Source organism: Eubalaena glacialis, chromosome 9 (genome assembly GCF_028564815.1).
Source record: "Eubalaena glacialis isolate mEubGla1 chromosome 9, mEubGla1.1.hap2.+ XY, whole genome shotgun sequence".
NCBI classification, from domain to species: Eukaryota; Metazoa; Chordata; class Mammalia; order Artiodactyla; family Balaenidae; genus Eubalaena; species Eubalaena glacialis.
The window spans coordinates 109722225-109744630 of NC_083724.1; the positions used below are offsets into that span (position 1 = coordinate 109722225).

The 22406-nt window shown below is 48.8% G+C and overlaps 2 protein-coding genes across 2 annotated transcripts in view; one reads left to right on the plus strand and one right to left on the minus strand.

Moving 5' to 3' along the window:
- Nucleotides 1-9700, plus strand: part of RHOBTB2 (Rho related BTB domain containing 2) — a 28324-nt gene extending 18624 nt beyond the window's left edge. The window contains exons 7-11 of the mRNA XM_061200695.1: nt 29-147; nt 2306-2456; nt 6096-6184; nt 7009-7114; nt 8322-9700. Coding sequence (XP_061056678.1) covers nt 29-147; nt 2306-2456; nt 6096-6184; nt 7009-7114; nt 8322-8539 — 683 coding nt within the window. The 3' untranslated portion in view covers nt 8540-9700. The remainder of the gene's footprint in view (nt 1-28; nt 148-2305; nt 2457-6095; nt 6185-7008; nt 7115-8321) is intronic.
- A 9921-nt stretch (nt 9701-19621) lies between these two features.
- Nucleotides 19622-22406, minus strand: part of LOC133098042 (tumor necrosis factor receptor superfamily member 10B-like) — a 47713-nt gene continuing 44928 nt past the window's right edge. Inside the window, exon 9 of the mRNA XM_061200698.1 lies at nt 19622-21538. Within this exon, the coding sequence (XP_061056681.1) occupies nt 21225-21538 (314 nt within the window). The 3' untranslated portion in view covers nt 19622-21224. The remainder of the gene's footprint in view (nt 21539-22406) is intronic.

Here is a 22406-nt window from a genome sequence, read left to right on the forward strand (position 1 = left end):
ATGTGATGCCTCTTCTCCACCCGGACAGATGTGACCTTCATCCTGGATGATGGCACCATCAGCGCCCACAAGCCCCTGTTGATTTCCAGCTGTGACTGGATGGCTGCCATGTTTGGGGGGCCGTTTGTGGAGAGTTCCACCAGGGAGGTAAGGCTAGAATGGGAACGGTTGGGAAAGAGAGAGACTTACTCCCTTCCCATCTGAGGCATCTGTCACTTAATGGTACTTTCTTCAGCCTTGACTATGTGCAAACCACTGAGTGATGGGCCCGAGAGAAGTTTATGAGATGGTTCCCACAGCCAAGGACTTTCCAGTATACCAGGATAGGGAATTACGGTAACATCTTAACTCTACAGTTTAGAAGACACTTTTGATTCGTTATCTTATATTGTCTCACACGTGACTCTTATAGCGTAGCCTTCCCCTTTATATGTAAGGAAAGTGAGGACCTGAGAAGTTAAGCAACTCATGCAAAGCTCTGTAAGTAGAAAGGAGAGGGTAGGACTTGAACTCAAGACTTCTGATTCTTTGGCTGTATACATTGTACCTTGCTTTCTCTCGGACCCATGTGAAATAACTAGAAAAATATTCAGTGTGTCCCAAACTGAATCCATCACTGTTTTTAAATGTAGGTTTTATTATTATTGAGGTATGGTGAAGCCAACAGATCAGGAAAAAACTGCCATTAAAAAGATAGATTGTTATACTCACAGATCTCAATAGGAGGGGCACACACGGCATCTGGGGACATTCAGGGAAGCACCAGGTTGGGTCATGAGGCAGAGGGAGTAAGGGGAACTGTGGGCAAGAGCCTTTATTGTCTCTTCCATGGGAAGGAACAGGTGAAGCAGGGTAAACAGGCTTAGGGTTGGCTAGTTTGAATGATTTCCTCAGGCTCTGGGGCATAGGGGCTGTCCTGAGTCATCTAGTACCTGGCTCTGGGGTAATTAGGGCAGGGGGAGAAGGGCCTGGAGTGTGAGAGCAGGTAAAGGAGATAACTGGGGGTGTGGGCTCTGGATTGTTAGGTTTGCATATGAAAGGCATGATCTCAGGTGAGTCCTTTATTATCTCTAGGAAGTCCCTCTAGGGTCAGCAAGGCCCCAAATTTCAAAGCATCAGAATACAGAAACTAGAAAGAAACCCTTCATGCAATCACCCTTCCCTTAATCAGGGCCACTCCAACCCCCTGTTCTCACTGATACCGCTGCTTTCTTGGGCACCTAGACTGGAAACACAGAGTTGGAAGGGGCCTATCAGTGTGTCCTTAGAAATATCCTCTTAAGTCTATTCTCTCAAGTCTGTTCTCTCCTTTCCATTCTCCCAGCCAAGCCGAGTAGCCCAGGCCATGGCCCTGTTCTCCATCTTCTCTGAACTCCTGCAACATTGACTGTCCATCACTCAGCCTTGCAATTAACAAGGTCCTTCTTTGTGCAGTGGCTTCAAGTTCTGAGGGTCCACACCCCGTTTCCCCAGCTGGTCTGTGTTTTCTCTTGAGTGTAGGGAGTGGGCCTTTTACGTCTGCTGAGTACCCTCCTCAGCCCTGGTCCCTTAGTCAGTGCTCAGCAAACACATGAATGAAAAGCTGGACGAAGAACAGTGCAGCAGAGCGTCCTATTATACAGAGTAGGGATTTCCTAAAATTTCTGGGAAGGACGTCCTTCCGGTAGGCGAAGTGGAGGGGTTCAGATTTGAGTCGTCTCTGCTCCTTGAAGCGTGAGTTGGTTTGGGATGTGCAAAAGTGTGAGGCTGGGGACTCTCCAAAGCCGCGGGGCCCACCACTACCACAGAAGCAGCTGTAAAGCTCCAGCTGATTCCCAGTGCAGCCTGGAGAGACCGGCGTCTGATGAGAAAGCAGTTTTTGTGTCGGTGCTGCTCTGAAGAGATCCCAGAGGCCCAGAGCAGCAGCTTCAAGCAGCCCAGAGACACCAGCTGGTGTCTGCTTCGCTCGTTCGCATCCCACTGCTCCCTGAAGGGCTGGGAGGGTCTGGGTGCAGGTGACCAGAAGGACTCCTGCACACATCCTCCAAGCCGGAAGGATGCTAGCAAGAGTCCAGGTCCTCTTAAAAGCTGTTGGAGCCCTGCTCATAGGTGCTCAGCAGCTGGGCTCAGCACAGACTGTTGCTGTGGGAGACCAGCCTTTGGGGAAGGGGGGTTCTGAGCAGGTCCAGGGGCCGCGAAGGGGTGGCTGCCTGTTTGGAGTAGCCCAGCTAGGTGGGCCAGAGCCTTCTGAGTCCCTCGGAACTGAGTTACTCTTTCCCTACAGCTGGACCTCACCGCAGCCTGCTCTGTTCCTTCCCACCCGCAGGTGGTGTTTCCTTACACGAGCAAGAGCTGCATGAGGGCCGTGCTGGAATACCTGTACACCGGCATGTTCACCTCCAGCCCCGACCTGGACGACATGCAGCTCATCATCCTGGCCAACCGCCTCTGCCTGCCACACTTGGTCGCTCTCACAGGTAACTAAGCTCCGGGGCCTCCCGGGAGGAGGAGTCGGGGACCCCCAGGAGTCATGATTTCTCCTCTCACCTGTCTCCTCCTAGGGGACAGGCCACGAGCACCCAGGGAATACGTTTACATAAAGTGAAATACGTCAGTGCGTATTGGGGTTTGGGTGAGGACATGGATGTAAAGAAATGTGTGAGAGGGATGCTCGGTGGGAGCACCTTATAGGCTCTCTCCAGAGGTTATCTTGGCCCAGCAAAGTGGGCTCCAGCAGATGCCAGGGCCTGGTGTTCTTATTAGCTTGGCCGCACTCATGCAAGCTTAAGAAGTCAGAAAGAAAAGAACACCGTTCCTCATTTCTCCCCTTGCTCCTCCCCTTCCTCCTTCCTTTCCTTTTCCTTCTCCTTCTTCTCCTTTCCCTCTTCCTCCTTCTTCTCTCCCACCTTCACTTTCCCTTTCTTCTTCTAGAAATAGACAGCAGACATTGACCTGCCACTCCTAATTCCTTGATTCCTTGTAGATCCTGAGAGCTCGAGCTCAGCTTTCAGGATGCACCAACCCCAGAGATGGGTTGGAGCAGGGACTGAGGCAGGAGGGAGACCAAGGAGCAGGAGTTCGGGGTCCAAGGGCTGCAGGAGAGATGGTGCCATCCCGAGGAGGGGTGTCTGGGGCCTGCTGATGTTGGAGTCGACATTTGCATTGCATTGGTGTTGGCGTTGCTACCTGTACTGGTGTTGATGTCGAGGTTAGCATTCTTGGGCGGGTCAGGGGGCAGAGAGCAGGGCCTCAGATACTGAGTTGAGGTTCAGGGAAGGACCCGGTGTCAGAGCTGCTGGGGCCCTGGGCAGATGATCAAGGTTGGGACTGAGCTATGAGGGAAGCAGTGATCCCATGATGAGAAATGAGTTGAAAGGTGGGACTTGGTCCCAGGAAGAAGGGAGGAATCATTGATCAGAACCAAATGTTAGGAGCTGAGCCTTAACATTAAGGGCCTTAACTCCCTCTGCAGAGGGAGTCCAGGGGACACCAAGGGCTTTAGGGCAGGGAGCGAGAGAGAGGCTTCTAAAGCTTACAACTGCAGAATTCCCTGGCAGACCAGTGGTTGGTTAGGACTCCGCACTTCCACTGCAGGGGGCATGGGTTCGATCCCTGGTTGGGGAACTAAGATCCCGCATGCCACACAGTGTAGCCTATAAATAAATAAATACATAAATAAATAATAAAGATCAGAGCTGCAACAATATGTCATCCATGGCCATCCATGAAAAAGTGCTGTGGCCTTCCCAGAGCACAGAAAACTGTCCAAACTCTTAGATCGAGTAATTCAACGTTTGAAAGGCTATCTACAAAGAATTGACCCACATGAAAAAAAGTACAAAGGTGTTTAAGTTTGTTTCATCATGGCAGGTGATCAGAAACAAGTCAAATAGGCGCCATTGGTTAAGCACACATGGGTAATTTTCACAAGGTAGCGATTAAAAATGTTAATCACTGCTGCGTGGAAAGGCTTATAGAAAATAACATTGAATGACTTTTCCAGTGAAATGCTCCATACGTGCCAAAAAACATATTTAAAAAAATGTGTTGTGTATGTACCTTGTCAAGGATCAGTGGAAAATGCCAAGTATGGTGTAATAAGTGTGCTTTGTGTTTAGTGATATATGCTTCCTATGAAGTTATTAATTCAAGCTTAAAATTTTTTTTTAACATTTATTTATTTGGTTGCGCTGGGTCTTAGTTGTGACAGGTGGGCTCCCTAGTTATGGCACGTGGGCACCTTAGTTGCGGCTTGCCGGCTCCTTAGTTGCGGCTTAGCAGTGGCATGTGAACTCTTAGCTGCAGCATGCATGTGGAATCTAGTTCTCTGACCAGGGATCGAACCCCGGCCCCCTGCATTGGGAGCGTGGAGTCTTAACCACTGCGTCACCAGGGAAGTCCCAAGCTTAAATTTTTTTTAATGTTAAATATAACACAAATACACATAATATATGGTCAGCTTAATGAATTATTACAAAGCAAAGGGACCCTTGCCGGCCATACCAGAAGCCCTCCACCTGTCCCTCCCAACCACGGGCCCTTCCCCCGTCCCCAGGAGGAACCACTCTGTCTATTACTCTTTTTTAGGATATTTTTTATGGCCTCACTTCCTTACACTTCCTCATAGTTTTATCATCCAAATGTGCATCCTTAAACACTATAGCATGATTTTATTTTTTATATATCCTTTACGTTTTTTCTTTTTTAATCTGTAAGTACCTTGTCCATGAAAAAAAACTTTCCCTTGTAATTTGTTGGAAAAACCCCACTGATCTAGGAAATCTAGATTTGTTTTTACTGATTGCGTTTCTATAGTACACCGTATTTCCTGTAAACTGGCCATTGGATCTAGAGGCTAGATCAGATTCACATTCAGTTTTCTTTTGGTAAGACTACTTCATACATTGTTTCTGTTTTTCATCAAGAAGCATAGATTGTCTGCTTTTCTCTCTTTTTGGGACGTTAGCAACCATTGAGTGTCATTGCCTGGATCCATTAATTTATTAGGTGTTGTGAAATGGTAATATTCCAATTCAGTCATTTTTTTCTTTATCTGTTGGAATACTTCTAAAAAGAGAGAAACTTGCCCTCACCTACTGTTCATTTACCCAGTGGTATAGTTCATGTAGAACAGGCAGGTGAATGCTTGATTCTTTTATTTACCAGTTTTCAAGATACATTTGTTTTCCTATCCTTTGAGAGTGACCAATTAGTTTCTTATTATTAATTATGCTTATGAACTCTCAGATTTGAACATACTCAGTTGGTTTCAAATAATTGCAATTAGCTTTATGGAAGCTCAAATACCCTACTGCTCCCTTAGCCTGTAGGAGTCTCTTCAAGTTGGCTGCAGAGTCTCTGAGCTTTCTGATTATCTGGAATGACAAGATGTTCCAGGTTCCTCTTGTACATTTCCTGCCCCAGACCTGGAATCAGCCATTTCTCTAAGAAGCCCTGGTTTCTTGTAGTTGGAAATGGGATTTCAAGGCTGCAATCTGTGCATTAGAGATGCTTTTGCTATTGGGATGGCTCTTGTTTCTAGGTCTTTTCCATGGACTGAGCTGGGAAATATATGTTTAAAGATAAAATACTTTATGAGTTCATAGTGATACAGTTAAAATTCAGGACTAAGAGTGTTTACTTCTTCCATAGAAACGTTTTAACATGAAATGCAAGGTTAGTACACAATTTGTTACAAAATTTAAATCAATAGGAACAACTAGGTTTAATGCTTAGTTCTAATTCATAGTTCTCAGCAAACCTGAGGTTTAATACCCTCTCCCATCAGTTTCAGTGGCTGCTCTGGGGGGTGGGGGCTTTCACCCCACCTATATAACTACTTGGTGCAACATATGTAGCTTGAAAAATCCTTTTAGGTGATTCTGATCTCCTTCACTTCCCACCTCCACTCCACCGGGAAAGTCTTGCTCTACTCCCAGTTTCCTCACTGGTAGGAGCAGACTTATATCTCCTGTGGCCTTTCCTGGCCTGTTGGGACTTACCCCTGGCCCTGATCTTTCTTTGCCCTGCAATGGGCCCCTGCCAGGGGGGGATAAGCAAGTGCCTGTCCACTCCTGTGGTTCTTCAGCCCTTTCCTGGCTGTGTGTGTGTCACAGAGCAATACACAGTGACCGGGCTGATGGAAGCAACTCAGATGATGGTAGACATCGATGGGGACGTCCTTGTGTTCCTGGAACTGGCTCAGGTAGGATGGCAGGGGAAGGAATCTCTCCAACATTCTCAGCTTTGGGCTCTGTCTGCCCATTTGGCAGCGAATGGGGAGGGGCTGGGAGGTGGTGGGTAGGAAGGGAACCCATTATCAGACTTGGTTCCCTGAGTGGGCAGAGCCCATCTCATCCTCCAGGCCAGAGGATACACCCTACCCCACCAAGAGGAGAGGCTGGCCATGGGGGGAAGGGACAGAGACTTCAGGAAACCGTAGGACAGGGGAGGGAAGCCCAGAATCATGTATAGACGTGGTTGCTGCCTGCTGAGATCATTTGAGGCACACTGGGGACCCTCCATCTAAAATGAACTTCCCACCTCCATTTTCCCAAACAGGCAAGCAAAATCTCCCACACTGGCCCTCAGGGTGCCAGAAATTCTACCAGTAAAGATTAGTTTACGAAGTTAAAGCATGGCAGACACACCTGGGAAGTCAGTTCTCTAAGCCTGGTTGTCAGCACCTTAGTGCAGGCTGCTTTGGTCCCTGACAGCGGGGAGGACGAGGGGTCATATCTGAGGAGGGCAGACACAGCGGGATGCCGCCACATAGGAATGTGGATTTCTGGGGCTGCCGGGGACAGGTCAGAGGTGAGGTGGTGGTCATGACAGTGCCAAGGAGCAAATCCAGCGTCATTCCCTTATGGTTTTGTGTGGCCTTGCCTCTCGAGGTGCCTCTCGAGTCTTTATGACTCAGGGCCTTTGCCCACCTGCACCAAAGCTTTGGCTCTGAAGGCAACTGTAGATGTCTGTGTGCAGACCCCGCCCCTGGGGTCCCAGCACAGATGCGCTCCCGTCTGTTCCCAGTTCCACTGCGCGTATCAGTTGGCTGACTGGTGTCTCCACCACATCTGCACCAACTACAACAATGTGTGTCGCAAGTTCCCTCGAGATATGAAGGCCATGTCCCCAGGTGAGCACCCCCGGCTGCACCTGTGCTCCCCCCTCTGCTTGGGTCCAAATCTCTGACCTGACCCCAGGGCACCCGGAGACTGCCGAAGACCCTTGGGCCTAACTTGACCTTGTGGGTGGGGAGCAGCCTGCAGAGGTGCATCCAGCCAAGCAGAGGGGGGCCCGGGAAAAGTGCTGGCGTGGAGGGCAGGGCTCCCTCGGGGACCTTGGGCAACTCACTTTGCCCCTCTGGGCTTCTGTTTCTCATAAGTACAGTCAGACTAGAGTTGGTATTTTTCAGACCTTTTTGGATCAGACTCCACGATAAGCAATACATTTTATCTTGTGACCCAGTACACATGTAGAAAAATATATCAATTATTTTGAATGCTGCTCATGACCCATGACATTAATTTCATAACCTAGGAATGGGCACAAGTCACAGCCTGGGCACAGGTCTGGGTATCCTCTGGGGTCCCTGCAGCTTGGCCTCTGCTTAATTCATGTCTCAGGTCCTGGGGCCCACAGGAAGCGCATGGGCTCCAGGGAGAGGTATCGCTGACCTCCCCGAGTTCCTGCCGCTCCGTCTTGAGGTCTTCACTGGGGGCCCTCCACTCTGCTGTGACCCCCTGCCCGCTAGCAGCTTCTCACTGTACCCTGCCAGTTCTCCCACCCCCATTCTCTCCTCTTCACCCTTCTAGCATTTTCTTTCTAAAGCACAGCTCCAATCACATCCCTCCCCTGGTTCCAAACTCCCGTGGTGCCCCCCGGCCTTCCAGAATAGGTCCAAACCCCTCAGTCCAGCCTTCCCTCCCATCTGACCTCCTGCAACGCCCCCATCCCCACTTCCCTTCGAAACCTCAGCTCTGCCAGCCACCTCTGCTGTCGCCCCAAGCAAGCCGAGCATCTTCTTGCCGACAGCTTTGCTTGCCCTTTCTCCCTCATCCTTTGCCTCAGCCTGCTTTATTCTCAGCACACACTAAAGCCCTGTGTAGATCTTCCCTCTGTCTTTGAAGAATAGCACAAGTGGGAATGCCTTTCCCCGGCACGTACCGTCGGCCCCACTCCCTGGGCACCTGGCTCTCTTTAGGGGGCTCTGTGAAGGGATGTGGTCCTGGCAGGACCGAAGGCCATCTGCAGGCCCCATGGTGGCAGGGCAGGGGTGGGAAGTCCCTCTTGCGCCTTCTCCTGGCGTCCTCCTCATCAAGCCCTACTGCGTTCTGCTGCAGAAAACCAGGAGTATTTTGAGAAGCACCGGTGGCCGCCTGTCTGGTACCTGAAGGAGGAGGACCACTACCAGCGGGCCCGGAAGGAGCGCGAGAAGGAGGACTGTCTCCACCTGAAGCGGCAGCCCAAGCGGCGCTGGCTGTTCTGGAACAGCCCTTCCTCACCGTCCTCTTCAGCCACCTCCTCGTCTTCACCATCTTCCTCCTCGGCTGTGGTCTGAGACGCTGCCACCCTCTTCTGGCCCTGCTGCTGTTGTCCCCACGTGTTCTTGCCCCTCTGCCCTTCTGCATCGCCCCCTCCACCTTCCAGGGACAGAGGACTCACATAACCGGGACCCTGCGGGGAGAAGCCGCTCTCACCAGCCAGCAGAGCTCAGCAGAGAGAGGAAGGAGCCAGGCCTCGCGGATCAGAGCAGGGGCCCGGGCAGAGGTCCCGATTCCACGGCAGGGCAGGAGGCAACCCCTGGGAGGTGGGGAGCGGGGAAAGAGCTGAGGGCTGTGGCGTCTGGTCTCTGGGTCGGAGAGCCCTAGAATCAAAGGGAAACTCCCCCAGCTGTGAGGCCGTGTGTCTTGGTCTGCGGAGGCAGCCCCCTGCCCGTGAGCGGCAGTGAGCAGGCAGGGTCCTACCTCTGTTGATCGTGTGTTGGCATCAGCGGACTTGGAGGGTTGCAGATGTTTTGTGGGCATTTGCACGTGGAACCTACTCAAATCCTCACTGGAGAAGTCAGGGTAGAAATTAAGCCTTCAGAACCCAACTCAAGGTCTCCACCCCTGGGGTGCAGCTGCCAGAGGCCGCAAGTGGAAGGCTGGCCCTCTGCCAGCATCTCTCACAGGGCTGTGGGCATCCAGGCCTGAGAAGGGCGGCAGAGGTTGCTCAGAGCTGCAGGCCTAGAAGCAGCGCCTCTTGGTGCAATGAGAAACTTCTTTCTCCCCGCTCCTTCACCACTCAGATTTGGAGATGGAAACCAAAGGAAACAGCTGGAACAGGGGGAGAGAAGGAAGGGAGTGATGGGGGCCTGGGTGCAGCAATCCCATGCTCCTTTGGGCTCCTCCCCCTGCCTCTGGCTAGCACGGCTTCTCACGGGGTAGGGTAAATTTAGCAAAAAACCCCAAACAACAATGAACAGACTCACCACCAACAAAAACATTGTCGCCTCTATCCCCTCAAAGGAAGAAAAGCAGAAAAAGACCCTGTATGGCTTACATTTCTATAAAGCCAAACAGGGTTCCCCACGTGGATGAGGCAATGGTTGAGGCGGTAGAATTGACTCCAGTGCTTTTCAGGAAAGCAGTGTCACCGGCTGTGACCGAGGACGCCCCGGCCCTGCTGGTTGACCCTGGGCAGCACGTTGCGTGCCTTCAGCATGCTGGGGATGAGGTTTCGGGGGTGGGGAGGGTGGGCTCAGGGATCGCTGTGGCGTTGGAGCCACGCGTTCGCCCATCATGAGAATCAGGCTATCCTCACCTTCAGCGTGTAACTCCATAACATATGAATGTGTTGGAGGGGTGGGGTGTGGTAGGGGTCAAGGTCAGGAGAAAGGCACTGACATGGAGAATAGGAGACCCTGTAATGAAGGATCATGTCACATGACCTTACTCGTGCTGGCTGGTGATAAAAGGGAAGGAGAAAAAATGGGGGAATTGAACAGGAGCAAAGCCAAGGTCAGTCCAGAGAAGAGGAGGGAGGAGACTGGAGGACTGTGGAGGATTGAGACAGTAGCTTGCAGCCCCATTGGGGGAAAGCTGGGTCGCAACTGACCCTCTTCGCATTTTCTAACCCTGATCCGTATTTCACTCCCCACACCCTTTGTAGATTTAGAAGACGGAGTCCCTCTGATGAAGGTGGAGCCAGAGAGACTGAGCTCCTGGCCTCAGAGCTCAGGAGTCACCTTGTCTAAGAAAGATGCTTTAGGAAGAGGAACTGGTTTTCGGTCCCAGGGCCCTAGGTGGGCTCCACCACCAAGAGGCTGGCTTTAGGTCTGGGATAGAGCAAACCCAGAAACCATGGAATCTCTGCATCAATTTTTTGGTGCCAAGACCTAGGGATTCGAAATTAAGTCCTCGTCAAGAGAAGGAGCAGGAGGTGGCAGGTCACGCGGGTCTAGAGTGGCTGTGACCCATGTTGTCAGAGCCCCAGACTTCGAGGCCATGGCTGCCTCCCCTCCAAGTCCTCCAGGTGGCAGGCTGGGAAACCAGACGTGTGCTGCCCTCTACTGGCTGGTGAGCTCCCTGCCGCTGAGCTCAGGGTGAGCCTGAGGAGCAATGGGCGGGGCAGAGGGGGAGCCTCCAAGGTGGGGGGTGCAGCTCTGCCCCCAGCACCTTCGCTCTGGGGAGGTGACAGAGGAGGGGCCGGGGGGCCTCCCTGGAACTCTAGGTGGGTGGGAGAGCCAGGGCCTGAAGTCCAATGGCAAGGGAATTGCTCCGTGAGGTTGCAGGCCTGAGCCACTGGGCCCACTGATAAGGATGCAGACAGGCCAGTGGGGAGAGAAAGGGAAGGTGGCCCAGGAGCTGCAGGAGACCCCCAGGTGAGGGGTCACAGAATGACCCCAGCAAGCAGGGCCCCACCCCCCCTTCCCAGCAGCTCTGTCAGAGCCGGTCTGCACCTCCAGGGAGCCCAGCAGGCCCAGGTGTGGCCCAGGGACATCACCTGGGGAGGCTGTGGGGAAGCCGGGCCAGGCTGGGGTCCCTCTCCCAGGGGAAGGGCAGGGAGGAGGGGCTGGATTCCAGTCCCCCAGGAACCTGGCGCCCGGAAATCCAGAGTCAGAGCAGGAGACACCCCCATGCAGGGCGAGCTTGAGCCCGAGGCATAAAAGGGAGAAGGATGGAGCGGGTCACACAGCAAGAAAACACACCCCTGCACCCGGGTCACTCAGCACTGCTCCAGAGAACAGTAGGATGGGGGAGAAAACACACACACACACGCCTCTTTTTATATAAAATTGCATATTTAATTTGGTCATGAATTCATAAACACATGAATATTTTGTACCTAATGGCCTTTCTTGTATTGTTTGATATTTCCAACAAACTCTTCTAAGGTGGGAACTTCCAATGGAGAGGAGCATGAACAGATACCCAACCACTAATGAAACACTTATTAAGTGCCTATCGTGGGTCAGGTGCTATTTGGACTGGATATAAAACAAAAAACACAACTTCATGCTCTCATTCAGCTTACCTTAAATAAATAAACATGACAAACACTGACAAGGCTAATACTTTAGATGGGCACTTAAGGAAGTCCTCCAAGAAAGGGACAAGTGAGGTGAAACATGATTGGCAATAATTCATTTATTTCTCCCTCTGAAGATGAATGCAGAGTGTCCTACACAGACAAGAACAGCAAAGGCAGGAAACGCCTGACTTCCAGGGAAGGGAGGGGCAGCAAGGTGTGACCTCTGGAAGGAACAGGGAAAGGGCTGCAGCACCAAGGCCACCGAGGTAGGACCCCTACCAAACTCCACTAGAACACCATGCCCTGAACATGTCTAAATACTCAGCCAATTCTAGTTTGGGCCCAGCCATGCCACTCTTGGACACACAGAGTTTTGAGATGGAAAAGACCAAAACCCTGAGAATTACTACTTCCATAACGTTATCTTGCCATGACTGGAATACTACAGAGATAGGTGGGGTGGAAGGAGGGCTGAAGTGGTTACAAAGTATTTTTAAAAGTAAGAGAAAGTGGTCTACCATCCCTCAGCTGAGGATGCTGCCATGCATCTTCCTTATTTAGGCAGAGTAGCCAAGTGAGGAAACCTCCCACCAAGCGCTTGGGAGGGGCAAATGGAGGAGGGGAAGGATCACAAAGAGAAGCCAGCTTGCAAGACTTTATTCTCAAAACAAGATTGCAATACAGAGATTGGCCAAGATAGCAGAGTAGAAAGACCCTGAGCTCATGTTCTCTCACAGGCACCCAAAATTACAACTATTTGCAAAACAACCATTGATGAAAAAGACCGGATCCTACCAGAATAGATCTTCTGCAACTAAAGACATAAAGAAGGAACCACAGTGAGATGGGTTGGAGGGGGCAGACTCACAGTGTAATCAAGTCCCATACTCCTGGGTGGGCAACCCACAAACTGGAGAATTATATTGCAGAGGTTCTTCCACAGGAGCGTTCTGAGCCCCACATCGGGCTCTTCAGCCCAGGGGTCCTGCACCAGCAAGATGAGCCCCCAGAGCATTTGGCTTTGAAGGCATGCAGGGCCCTAATTTTGGGTGTCCCAAAGGACTGGGGGAAATAGAGGCTTCACTCTTAAAGGGCACACATAAAATCTCACATGCACTGGGACCTAGGGCAAAAGTAGTAATTTGATAGGAGCCTGGGCCAGACCTACATGCTAGTCTTAGAGCATGTCCCAGAGGGGCAGGGCATGGGTGTGGCTCACCCTGGGGACATGGACACTGGTAGCAGCCATACTTAGAAGCTCCTTCTACTGCTGGACACTGGTGCTGGTAGGCATCATTGTGGGATCCTCCCTCTAGCTCATGAGCCCCAGGAGCTAATGAGTTGGGTGGGGGTGGCCAGCCCCACCCAACAGCCTGTAGGCAGCAGTGCTGAGATGCTTCAGGCCAAACAGCTAACTGGGCTGAGACACAGCCCCAGCCATCAGCAGACAAGCTGCCTAAAGACTTCCTGAGCCCACAGACACCTGTAGGCATGCCTCCAGACATGGCACTGCCCACCAGAGGGCCAAGGCCCAGCTCCACCCACCAGTGGGCAGGCATGGGCCCTGCCCTCCAGGAAGCCTTCACTAGCCTCTGGACAGCCTCACCCACCAGGGGACAGACACCAAATGCAAGAAAACCACAATCCTGCAGACTGTACACAGCAGGCAAGACCCTGTTCTGGGACCAGCTGGGACCCAGTCCTGCCCACTAGCAGGCCAACACAAGCTTCAGGACACCCCAGACCCCATACCCAACTGTGTCAGGAACTAGCTCCCCTGCACCAGTGATATGACACCAGCTCTGGAATTCCTGGGCCCTGCAGCCAGACCCCAGGACACAGCTCTGCATGCCAGTAGTCTGGCACTAACCCTAGGACCTGGCTTCAGCCACCAGTGGGTGGGCAACAGCCCCAGAGTTTTCTGGACCCTGACCACGCCCACCAGTGAGTCAGCACTAGCCCTGCGGCCCCATGGGGTTCTGTAACCAGCTTCCTCGTGACCAGGCGCTACAAATGCGCAGCTGGCAGCCTCTGCACAAGGTAGGCCCTGGCAACCAAGCCTACCACACTGCCTAGATAGTCAGCCTGCCACAACAGAAGGACCCATGCAGCTCTCATGGGGGAACCCCTAGAGCCTATAGATTGGGTGATGAGAAGGGAGTGCACTGCTGGGAGGGCATTGCAGAGGATGTGTCCTACAAAAGGCCACTTTGCCAAGGTTCGGAAACAACAAGCCTACCAAATACATAAAAATACAAATAGCAACTTAGAATGAGGTGGCAGAGTAACATGTTCCAGATAAAGGAAAAAGATAAACCACCAGAAGAAGAAGTAAGTAAAGTGGAGATAGGCAATCTACCTGAAAAAGAGTTCAGGGTAAAGATGATCAAAGGACTTGGGAGAAGAATGAATGCACAGAGTGAGAAGTTAGAAGTTTTTAACAAAGAGTTTAAAAATATAAAGAACAACCAAAGAGAGATGAAGAATACAATAAATGAAATAAAAATTGGGTTCACTTGGTGTTTTGCTGAAAGACCTGCTTTCAGCTTGAGGTTCAGAGGATTCACTGGCAAAATAATCACCCCACACTTTAATAAGCAAGAGATAAGGAAATTTATTATATGAGGGGTACCTCTTACTACTTATTATATGAGTAGTAAGTTACAGTATAAGGACAAGTAATATATATATATATATATATAGAGAGAGAGAGAGAGAGAGAGAGAGAGAAATAAATGTACATACATTACCAAATTGGGAAAAACAAGCAACATCACCAACCTGGACGAGTTTGCACCACCAAGCTGGGAGAACGAGCAATATATAGAGAGATAAAAGCGCGTACGTTACCAGTTGGGGAAACACCTACATCCAGATCTAAGCAATGCTGGGAAGTCCCTGTAACAGCAATCTGGAGTCCCAGTTGGGAAGGTCCTGGGCGGTGCATCTGCCCGATGGTGAGACTTCAGAGTGCCGCTCAAAGGAGTCCTGCTTTTAATGCCAAGCCCCAAGTTGATAGTCATTAGCTTACGTGCAAATATGCAACTCTGGCTATTATCATAAATGCTTTGATACTTTAGTCGTAAGTCTCAGAATGTTCGCTGATCCCCAGGAACTGGCCAGATTCCCAAGGCCCAAGAAGCTTCACGACTTACTCCCTTCCTTATCTGTTGGTTCCCAAGACTTGCTAGCACGTTTCTGCTGACCTGCATGTAGTCCAGCAGTTTGGTATGTAGCTCTTTCAGTCTTTGTTTAGTCAAAGACCTATTGTTGCCTCTGAAGTCTGAACAAGACTATTAATTTTCCCAACACTTGGTATGTTAAATTACATGGGAAGCATTGTCCAAACTCGCAGTTGCCTGTGTCAGATGGAATCATCAGGCTCTCCCCAGTTCTACTGCAGCCACCAGACAGATAGGGGAATGGGTTTTGGGTTCTTCTGCTGTCTAGTCTCTCACTTTACTCTATGTCCAAAAAAAAAAAAAATCCCCTTTGGGAATACTCCCACCTCTAGGCCCTCAGGTCCTGACTCCCGTGGCATTTTGCATTGCACCTGACTCCAATTCCCCCAGGAGTTCCTTCTTGTACCTCTAGGACCCCCTTCACTCCAGGCCTTGGCAGCCCCTGCACTGTTACAGACTACCTGTTGGGCTGGCCACTTCCAAGCTGCCCACATCCTAGGCCTTATAGATGCTCAATCTCAAGGAATACACCCTAACGTAGGGAAACCTCTTATAGGACATAAGCTTCATAGAAAACAGACCCTCCTCAAGGAGAGCCCTGGCAACACACTGGCACTGGTTCAAACTTCCCTTATCAGGGACCCCTCACGTGAGGGACTGGAGACCAGAAATGTCTGCTTAGGAATCAGTGGGAGAGTAGAGGATGCTCATATACCTCATTAGGTAAGAAGGGAATTCGGGAGACACTCTGATCCCCTTCCGACAAAAGCCTCCTGGTAAAATGTCGTCGTGATGCCGGACTTCATTTCTAGGAGAGCTCTCTGTTGCAGGTTACTCAACATGGGAGAAGCCTCTTCTAAGCCAGAAGAAACACCTCTGGAATGTATCCTTAAAAATTGGAAAATTTTTTAAATAGATGGGCTGAAAAGGGAAAAACTTAAACTCTACTGTAGGGACTTCCCTGTTGGTCCAGTGGTTAAGACTCCACACTTGCAATGCAGAGGGCATGGGTTCAATCCCTGGTCGGGGAAGTTCCGCGTGCCATGCTGCACGGCCTAAATAAATAAATAAATACATAAATAAAATAAAAATTAAATTGTTAAAAAAAAACTACTGTAACACTGCCTGGCCTTTATATAAGTTGGGGGGATGGAGAAAAATGGTCTGAAAAATGGGTCTCTAAATTACAATACCATCTTGCAATTGCATCTTTACTGTCACAAGATGGGAAAATGGATTGAGGTTCCCTATGTTCAAGCCTTCATGGTCCTTTACCAAAACCCAGCTCTAAGTGGCTCCTGTAATCAAAGGCCTGGGGAATCAGAAAGCACTCCCGACATTTTAGATGATCTCCTTCTAACCTTCCCCGATTCTCAGGGAGGAAATCAAGTTTCCCCTGCTTCTCCAGAGCCACCTACTTCCCCAGAGGCACCTACTTCTCCAGATTCCTCTGACCGGTCCCATACTCCATTTCCCTGTGTTCTTTATATCCACTGTTGCCCCAGGAAGGAGAGACTAGTCCCTCCGGGGTAACTTGTAATGGAACTTCCTATCACCCAGGATCGGGAAAAGTGTGCCCTCTTAGGGAAGTGGCAAATGTTGGAGAGACAATCAGAGTACATGGGCCCTTTTCTTTAACTGATTTAGCCCAATGCAGACAGAGACTGGGCCATTTTTCTGAAGACCCTAGTAAGTTTGCTGAAGGGTTTCAGCCCTAACTCTGACCTTTGATTTAACTTGGAAGGATGTCCAAATAGTCCTATCTACTTGCTGTACCCCTGAGGAAAAACAGAGAATTTGCGCAGCAGCCCAGGGCCACACTGACCATCTTGCCAGGGACCAACATGAACATTTTGTTATGGGTGGAGATGCAGTCCCAAACCAGGAGCCCTGTTGGAATTATAATTCCTGAGAGGGAACAGAAGACAGGAAGCACATGATCCAATGTGTATTAGAAGGGATGAGAAAGTGTATGAAAAAAGCCAGTTAACTATGAAAAGGTTAAAGGAGTGACCCAAGAAGAAAAAGAAAATTCAGCCCTCTTTCATGGATGGCTTGTGAAGGCTTTTAGAAAACTTACTAACATAGATCCATCCACTCCCAAGGGTCAGTCTCTGCTGGGACAACATTTTATCAGCCAGTATGCCCCTGATATTAGGCGGAAACCCCAAAAGTTACAATTAGGCTCACAAACCCTGGTGTCCCAACTCTTAGAGGTGGCCTTTGGGGTATTTAATAATCGAGATCAAGCTGAGGCAGAGGAGAGAACCCAATGCGAAAACAGGCAGGCCAGGGCTCAAGCTAAACTGATAGCCATAGCTATCAGCCATGCCTTGCAACCTCAGGACAACCCAAGGGGGCCAAGGAAGTTTAACCATCCACCTGGAGGTAAAACCAGCAAGGGGGAATACTTCAAATGTAAGTCAACTGACCACTGGGCCCAAAAGTGCCAAAAAGAACCCTCTGGTCCATGCCCAGTCTGCAAACAAACAGGTCATGGAAGTGGAACTGTCCTCACTCCCAAAGGGGAAGGGGGGCTCCCGTTCGTGAGATGGCCATGCTGGACGACTGAGGTGGCCCAGGGATTCTGGCGACTCCCCCCAATGTGATGTCTCTCTCCACTGAGGAGCTCAGGGTGGTCCTTGATGTGGCAGGTAAGAAAATCAGTTTTTTAATTGATACAGAACCACATATTCTGTCCTGATCTCTCACACTGGGTATCTTTCCTCCAAAAGCTGTACAGTGACTGGTGTCGACAGAAAGCCTCACACCCATTACTTCACTGAGCCTCTCACTTGTCAATTTGAACAGCGTTTGATCTCACATGGCTTTTTAGTTGTGCCTGAGTGTCCTACCCCACTACTGGGAAGAGAGATTCTGGGTTCCCTCGGAGCCATATTACGAGTAAGACAGACCAGCCGGAAGAACAAGGTCTTATTCCCAGCCATATTCTACACGCAGTAAACCTTGCAGATTGGGACAAAGAAACCCCTGGGAAGGCTATAAATGCCCAACCTATAAAAATTAGCCTTAAGCCAGAAGTTGCGTATCCTAACGAGAGACAGTACCCCATAAAGTTGGAAGCAAAGAAAAGGTTTGCAACCCTTCATAGATAAATTCTTTTTTTATTTGCCCTTCTTTTCTTTCCTTTTCTTTTTATTGGAATATAGTTACTTTACAATGGTGTGTTAGTTCCTGCTTTATAACAAAGTGAATCAGCTATACATATACATATATCCCCATATCTCTTCCCTCTTGCGTCTCCCTCCCTCCCACCCTCCCTATCCCACCCCTCTAGGTGGTCACAAAGCACCAAGCTGATCTCCCTGTGCTATGCAGCTGCTTCCCACTAGCTATCTATTTTACATTTGGTAGTGTATATATGTCCATGCCACTCTCTCACTTTGTCCCAGCTACGCTTCCCCCTCCCCGTGTCCTCAAGTCCATTCTCTACATCTGCGTCTTTATTCCTGTCCTGCCCCTAGGTTCTTCAGAACCAATACCACATCTTCTTTATCCATTCCTCTGTTAATGGACATTTAGATTGCTTCCACATCGGGGCTATTGTAAATGGTGCTGCAATGAACATTGGGGTACATATGTCTTTTTGAATTATGGTTTTCTTAGGGTATATGCCCAGTAGTGGGATTGCTGGGTCATATGGTAGTTCTATTTTTAGATTTTTAAGGAACCTCCATACCGTTCTCCATAGTGGTTGTATCAATTCACATTCCCACCAACAGTGCAAGAGTATTCCCTTTTCTCCACACCCTCTCCAGCATTTATTGTTTGTAGATTTTTTTGATGATGGCCATTCTGACTGGTGTGAGGTGATACCTCACTGTAGTTTTGATTTGCATTTCTCTAGTAACTAGTGATGTTGAGCAGCTTTTCATGTGCCTCTTGGCCATCTGTATGTCTTCTCGTGAGAAATGTCTATTTAGGTCTTCTGCCCATTTTTGGATTGGGTTGTTTGTTTTTTTGATATTGCGCTCCATGAGCTGTTTGTATATTTTGGAGATTAATCCTTTGTCAATTGCTTCATTTGCAAATATTTTCTCCCATTCTGAGGGTTGTCTTTTCATCTTGTTTGTAGTTTCCTTCGCTTTGCAAAAGCTTTTAAGTTTCATTAGATCCTGTTTGTTTATTTTTGTTTTTACTTTCATTACTCTAGGATGTGGGTCAGAAAAGATCTTGTTGGGATTTATGTCAAAGAGTGTTTTTCCTGTTTTCCTCTTAAGAGTTTTATAGTGTCTGGTCTAGAATTTAGGTCTTTAATCCATTTTGAGTTTATTTTTGTGTATGGAGTTAGGTAGTGTCTAATTTCATCCTTTCACATGTAGCTGTCCAGTTTTCCCAGCACCACTTATTTTTTAATAATTTTATTTATTTATTTGGTTGCACCAGGTCTTAGTTGCAGCTTGAGGCCTCCTTAGTTGTGGCTTGCCAGCTCCTTAGTTAAGGTATTCAAGCTCCTTAGCTGTGGCATGTGAACTCTTAGTTGCAGCATGCATGTGGGATCTAGTTCCCTGGCCAGAGATTGAACCCAGTCCCCCTGCATTGGGAGTGCTGAATCTTAACCACTGTGCCACCAGGGAAGCCCCCCCAGCACCACTTATTGAAGAGACTGTCTTTTCTGCATTGTATATTATTGCCTCCTTTTTCATAGATTAGGTGACCATAGGTGCATGGGTTTATTTCTGGCCTTTCTATTCCGTACCGTTGATATATATTTCTGTTTTTGTGCCAGTACCATACTGTCTTGAGACAATGGAATACTACTCAGCCATAGACAAAGAATGAATTTTGCCTTTTGCAGCAACATGGATGGACTTGGAGGGTATTATGCTAAGTGGAATAAGTCAGATGGAGAAAGACAAATATTGTATGATATCACGTATATGTGAAATCTAAAAAATAAAACAAACTAGTGAACATAACACGAAAGAAGCAGACTCACAGATACAGAGAACAAACCAGTGGTTACCAGTGGTGAGAGGGAAGAGGGAAGGGACAATATAGGGGTAGGGAATTAAGATGTACAAAATATTATGTATAAAATAAGCGACAAGGATACAACATAGGAAATACAGTCAATATTTTATGGTTATTATAAATGGAGTATAACCTTTAAAAATTGTGAATCACTATATTATATACCTGCAAATTATATAATATTGTACAAATAAAAAAGTAAGAGAAAGTGATACAAGAACGAAACTCTAAAGTTCCAGCCATTTTAGGCCCAATTCTCACAGGTTTTAAGAATTGGTACCTGAAACTAACACAATATTGTAAACCAACTATACTTCAATTTTTAAAAATGGAAAATTAAGAAAATAAAAATGTATATATTCTAATGGTAAAAAGAAAAAAAGAATTCATGTTTATGTGTTCCCTTTCATGCAGAAGTGGGATGCTTACAGAGGCACTAAGCTCCTCATATTTGGAATCTGTACCCTAAAAAGGCTGTTCTGGGACTCAAATTCACAGACCACTGTAAGTGAGAGGGCTCATCTAGTACTGAGTCAGCCAACATTGAACACAATCCATGAGCACCGTCCACTCTTCCTCCCAGAGACCATGGCAGACACTAGGAGCAGATCCCTGTCCTCTCTCCCTGGAGCCCAGATAGAACTGAAGGTTCACTAACAAAACCAGACGTGGCACATGACATAGAAGCTATTTGACACTCAGGTGTCCCACCCATGTCCCACCCTTCCCACTCAGGTCCATAAATGAACAGGAGGAGGCCCACGCATGACAGCCCAGTTCATGGATACCAGACACAGGGCTGCATGTGGATGCCACTTCTCCTCACTCTCTCCTCATTTGTAAACATCTACCAATAAATAATATAAATAATCCCACACCTATAAAATTGTCAGTTGGAAATGATGGACACTTTAAAAGTTGCTGGTCATCTAATTCTAGACAAAGTCAAACTCCCATATGAGGGAGAATTGATCCCACCAATGCCTCCCACTGCAATGGGCCTTGTACTCCTCCCCGCTCTGTATTTTTACTGATTTTATGGTTGCCTGCTCCCATCCAGGGAACCCACGTAGTCAACCTAGTAAGTAACCTTTCCAAAAGGTTTCCCACGTTCATATAAATCTATACAAAAACATTAAAATGGAAAGATGCTTATCATAAAATATTAAGTCATCATTAGACATAATTAAGTACACACATAACATGGGTGGATCTCACAATTTAAAAAATACACGTAAAACGTGCAATTCTGGTAGGATGACAAAGTGCTCTGAACTAAATGACATCCTAAATTAACTCTCAGTACATACACAAGCATAAATATTTATAAATATTTCCACCATCATTTATCAATGACATTTCATAAATATTACTCCAGTTTTACTTAAAAGTTCTAGAACTCTACAACTTCTGCATATATCGGATGATAGTGTTCCTTCAAGTATTGGTCAAGTACCGGCTGTTTCATCCAGGCTGGTGTCCAATCATGTGTCCCTTTCCAGAAGAAAAGGTAAAGTAGGGAAGCTGTAGTTTCATAAAGAGATTCTTTTAGACTCAGGACACAGCAGAGCCTGCTTCACCATCTTCATAGACATACTTTCCCGAGCCCACCAGGTGGTTCTGAATCGTCTCCTTTGCCAGTCTTTCCCCCAGCGTTTCCAAGGCATCCAGCAGGGTGTTGACTGAGGCCTCCCGTCCTTTGTTGCTGACCCAGGTCTCTAGCATTTCATACAAGGCATCCCGAGGGACCCGGACCCCTTCTCTGGCCAGAAGGATCTCATTTCGTGTGAGGCCCAACTGCCTCATGAGTGAGTCCCAGGAGTTAGGGGACACGGCGGTTGCAAAGTAATCGAAGAATAGTCTCAGACCTAGGTTGGGGGAAAGTCACAGAGACAGAGTTGGGACAGGCTTCAGAAAGGGCAGAGGACCCTCAATCAGGCCTAGACCCCAGGGTGGGACCTCAGGAGCTCCCCCTGCTGGTGAACCTGCTGCTCTGCGTCCCTGACATGCTTCCCATCAGCAGAGAATCAGGCCACACTGCATGGGCCTCACCTGTGCCCAAGGCACTGCAGGGAGTCCAGGTCACCAGGGAGTCCTGCCCTAAGGGGGGGATGAGGGCCCACCAGGGAGGGGAGATGGACGTCATGGAGGGAGAAGGCAGTCTGTGGTAGGAGACAGAGGGCGCGACACAGTGGTGCAACAGACCTCAGAGGAGGGCACCTGCCGTTCTCACGAGAGTGAGGTCCCCCGGCTGCCACCTCTGCACTGAGGACAGAGCAAGGGCCTGGAGGGAGGAAGGTCTCTGACCTCACGCCCAGCTCGGCCTCGCTGACTGACGCTGTGGCAGAGCTAGATGGGGACAGACTCGGAGCAAGAATTTAACCCATAAAATGGAGCAACCACCACCCACCTCCGGGACTGTACTGGGTGGGGATTCAAGGAGATGTGTGTGAAATGCAGTGCACACCACCGTCCATAGGTACATAAGGTGGGCACCGAATACGAATTTGTATTTTCTAACAGCTACACTGAAAAACGTAAAAAGTAACAAGTAATAACTAATTTTCATAAAATATGGTACTAACTCAATATATTCTAAAAATTTTCATTTCAACATGTAATCAATATCCAACAAACTGTTAATGAGACATATTACAGTCCTTTTTCCTACCAATTCTTTGCAATACAGTATCGAGTTATACTACAGCTCTTCAGATTTGGCCACAGGTCAGGTGC